Raw genomic sequence first — 3,416 nt, forward strand, 5'->3', positions numbered from 1 at the left:
ATCGAACGCGGGCGTTCCATTCATAGCGGGGAAATGGGGTGATTGAGGCATGGCGGGTGTATGGTTCCATGGCGGCGCGGCTCTACCGTTGCGTTGTTCCAGTCTAAGGCCTTTATTAGTTTTATACATTCCGACCTCGGTTAATTTGAATTGTGGTGTGTTCCAACATTGCTTGCACGTTAACGACTCCAAAAAGTAATTGAATGGGCAAAAGGCGTCACAATCAATCCAAAGCAGAGGGCGCATGGCAAACACGCCATTGCCGCGTCGTAGGCAGGTTCACTTTACCGAAACCCTCGCATCACTCACACTTTTCATTCAGTGAGCTTATTTGTTCGGTTCGTGTCTGATCGGCACTGTTCGCTGCTGCTGTTTTAATTGAGATGCTTTCTTCGCGACTTAACCTAAATGAGCGTGCTTGTGTTTGTTTCGACCGAAGACAACGCGGCATATGTTCTATTCCTTTCATATCGGTCCTTTTGGCAACCTTGCGACGTGTCTAACGAGCTAATGTTGTCCTGTAGGGATGGATCCAAGTGATATACGGGCTAAGCACCTCAAGCGTTTTAGTTTGCCTGCGGGCGATGCGGCCGTTGGTGATGAAGCCCAGCAGCACCTTCAAGAGCAGCAGCAGGTCTCTGCTCAAACTGACGACGTCCTGAAAGTGGAGGACACACTGGAGCCCACAGAAGTTATTGAAGCTGTCCAGCCTGTGCAGCAGCAGGGAATAGAGCTGCCAGATGCCATCCCACCGGAGGCTTCAGCAGCCATAAGTGCAATTGCATCGCTCATGAATCAGCCAGGTGAGTCCAGTTGTTCGCTTAACTTTATAACTCTTTTTCAAAACTATACTGCAGCGTGTGACTCTGTCATTCACATCACGTACTGACTTCTCATTGAGCCAATCATTGTGACTCGTTCACCGCATTGGTTAGATTGTTGCGCTTGTCAAAGTGTTCGACAAAGTTGCAGATGCTATATGCACACAGCAGGAATAAGTCTGTTGGATTCAACTATTTTGGAATTGTGTTCAATAGCAGGGGAGTCGTTCCCCCCTCGTAACTAATAGTCCAATATTGACTCGCTTCACATAAAGTTATTAGGTTCCTTTGAGTGTGACGAATCTTCACTGATAAAGAAAGTGTTCAACTGGCGTGCACACGTAGAGCTGAACACTATGTTGCCTACTTTAACGTGTTTGACTGGATATTTAAAAGCTATTGAGTGTTGACAGTAAAGCTGAACACTGAACAGTGTTCATCATCAGGGTTGGCCATGTAGCTTTGGACACTTCAAAGTGTTCAACTTTACCGTTGGATACTTGAAAATATTCAAATATCCAGTAAAACACGTTAAAGTGTGCAAAATGGTCGAGCACTCCTGCATGTACACGCCAGGTGAACACTATCAGAGTTCAATTGCTTTATTTCGTGAATGTGATTGTTCTTCAGGTCGCAAGCAGCAGGCATTTATGCCAGTTTTTATCTTCACCGCTGCTGCCCCTACACCATTGGGCCCACCAGCAGCTGTGGTTAGCACTGCCCCACCAACTCCACCTCCTGAGCCTGTGGCAGCTACGGCTTCCACCGCCGAGCAACAGGCCCCACCACCACAACCTGCTGGGCTTGATGTGATTGATCACCCTGCCCCAGAGGCTCCATCTGAGCAGACAGATGCTCCAAGCACTGAGGATCAGGGCAAAGTTATCAATTTGATAGATTATGATGAGAGTAAGTTTGTTTTTCTGTTGTCCCAATTCTCATTGGTCCGGTTGACTTCTCTTCGAGGGGGGGGGGGGGGGCGGCTATGGGACTGGACAGGACCAATGAAAATTCTCATGACCCTGATCCACATGTCACTTAACTTCACTCTTTAATTTACAGTGCCCCAAATTGATTGGTTGGAGGAGGCTGCTAGAAACAGGAGCCCGGCCCCGGACTGGCTCCGCCGTTGGAGAGAGGAAGAGGAAGCCTCCCGCCGGAGCCGGCACTCTCCTCCGACGGTGGGGGCCAGCCGTCATCGCTCTCCCTCTCCGGCGCCTGCCCCAAGGCCGCAGCCCCAAAGCGGCCGGCTTCAGCACCAGCACATGGTGACGGTGAGCGGTCCGTCCCGCTCCCGTCCCAGAAGAAGCTCAAATCAATTATCGTGAATGTCAGTTATGAAAATAAACCTCGTTCACGATCGCCATCGAACGATAGCGAGACTTCATCCCCAAGGGACTGCAGTCCTAACTCGCCAAAGGAGTCGGCTCTGGATCGGCTTGGTCTGATTCCCGCCGACCAGAGCACCGACGGGGAGATGCTCCCCGCCAACCCGCAACCTGAAAAGGAAAACGTGGGTGCAGCAATGGCGCCGGAGAGTCCAAGCAAAGTCTCGGTGTACCGACTGGGACCCCTAAAATCCGCGTCGGAAGAGGAAACCAAAAAAAAGAAAAAAAAATCCAAATCGCAGATCAAAATGCTTTCTGTGTGGCACCCGGGGCCACGGAGCGCAGGAATGCCTGCAGACCGACGACCTGCCGGAACTCGACGACCTCGACGAGGAAGAGCTGCTAAAGGACTGACCGACGCTGACCTTACTGACCGGACCCTGAAGGACCAAGGACCAACGACCAGCAAGACTGAAGAGTGTGTGAATGTGTGAGTGCGTGTGAGTGTGTTTTTAGTGTGGATACCCTCTTATTTTATTTTCTTAAAGAAAAATAAAATTGAAAGTGGCATTTGTTTTTAAAATTTGAGTGACGTCTTTCTCATCCCTGCTCCATTTGTACGAAACGAGAATGAAATTGGTGCCCACATGCACCCCATTGGTTTGTTTCCAACTACTCAAATTTCTAATTATCAGAGGAGGGGAAGGACACGAGTAAACACAAAGGTTTCTCAAGACTTGCGGTACGCCCGCCCACAATACACCAGCTACACTTCACCCGTTTGCGGAATTACTCGCACTGGATGCTTGAGTACGCCACCGTGTCGGCGCCGACGTTCGAAGTTTTTACACCCGCTCCGCCGGTGTTTGAGTCCTGATCGCAGTCAGATTGAATTGTCCTGTCCGGCACCGTTCATACGAGAACAGCTGATCGCGCTGTTGCACCGTGCACTGCGCACTCGACTCACCCGCTGGCGCCACCTGAGCCTCGCTCACCTGGTACTTCACCGAGTCTTGTCTTACAGCCGCTGCACGACATGCCGCACCTGCTCTCTCTATACCGTGTGGCGCGCCCTCGCAGCTCATGTGCAGCTGATGCAGACGAGTCCCTTGCAGCCTGTGAGGCCAATGCAAGGACGAGACTCTCTGCAGGCGCGAGCTGATGCGTTGGTGTGCGCCACTGCACTCGTGTGCACTCACTTGTTACGTAGTGATTGGGTGATAAGGAAAGTGAGCAGTTGATCAGTCGTTTCTTTTCCAGGTTCGAT

At 50.9% G+C, this 3,416-nt stretch overlaps 1 protein-coding gene across 1 annotated transcript; it reads left to right on the top strand.

Annotated features, from left to right (window-relative positions):
- Positions 1–526: 526 nt before the first annotated feature.
- LOC113211996 (uncharacterized) lies at positions 527–1,896 on the top strand. The gene is made up of 3 exons (XM_052272623.1): positions 527–803; positions 1,452–1,734; positions 1,884–1,896. The coding sequence occupies exons 1-3, from the start codon at positions 527–529 to the stop codon at positions 1,894–1,896; spliced, it is 573 nt and encodes a 190-aa protein (XP_052128583.1).
- Positions 1,897–3,416: the final 1,520 nt, after the last annotated feature.

The sequence above is a fragment of the Frankliniella occidentalis genome, unplaced genomic scaffold (genome assembly GCF_000697945.3).
Source record: "Frankliniella occidentalis isolate FOCC.00 unplaced genomic scaffold, Focc_3.1 Scaffold215, whole genome shotgun sequence".
NCBI classification, from domain to species: domain Eukaryota; kingdom Metazoa; phylum Arthropoda; class Insecta; order Thysanoptera; family Thripidae; genus Frankliniella; species Frankliniella occidentalis.

Coding starts and splice junctions, on each gene's coding strand:
- LOC113211996 (XM_052272623.1), top strand. CDS start 527: ATGGATCCAAGTGATATACGGGCTAAGCACCTCAAGCGTTTTAGTTTG. Junction 804..1,451: donor ATCGCTCATGAATCAGCCAG/GTGAGTCCAGTT, acceptor ATTGTTCTTCAG/GTCGCAAGCAGCAGGCATTT.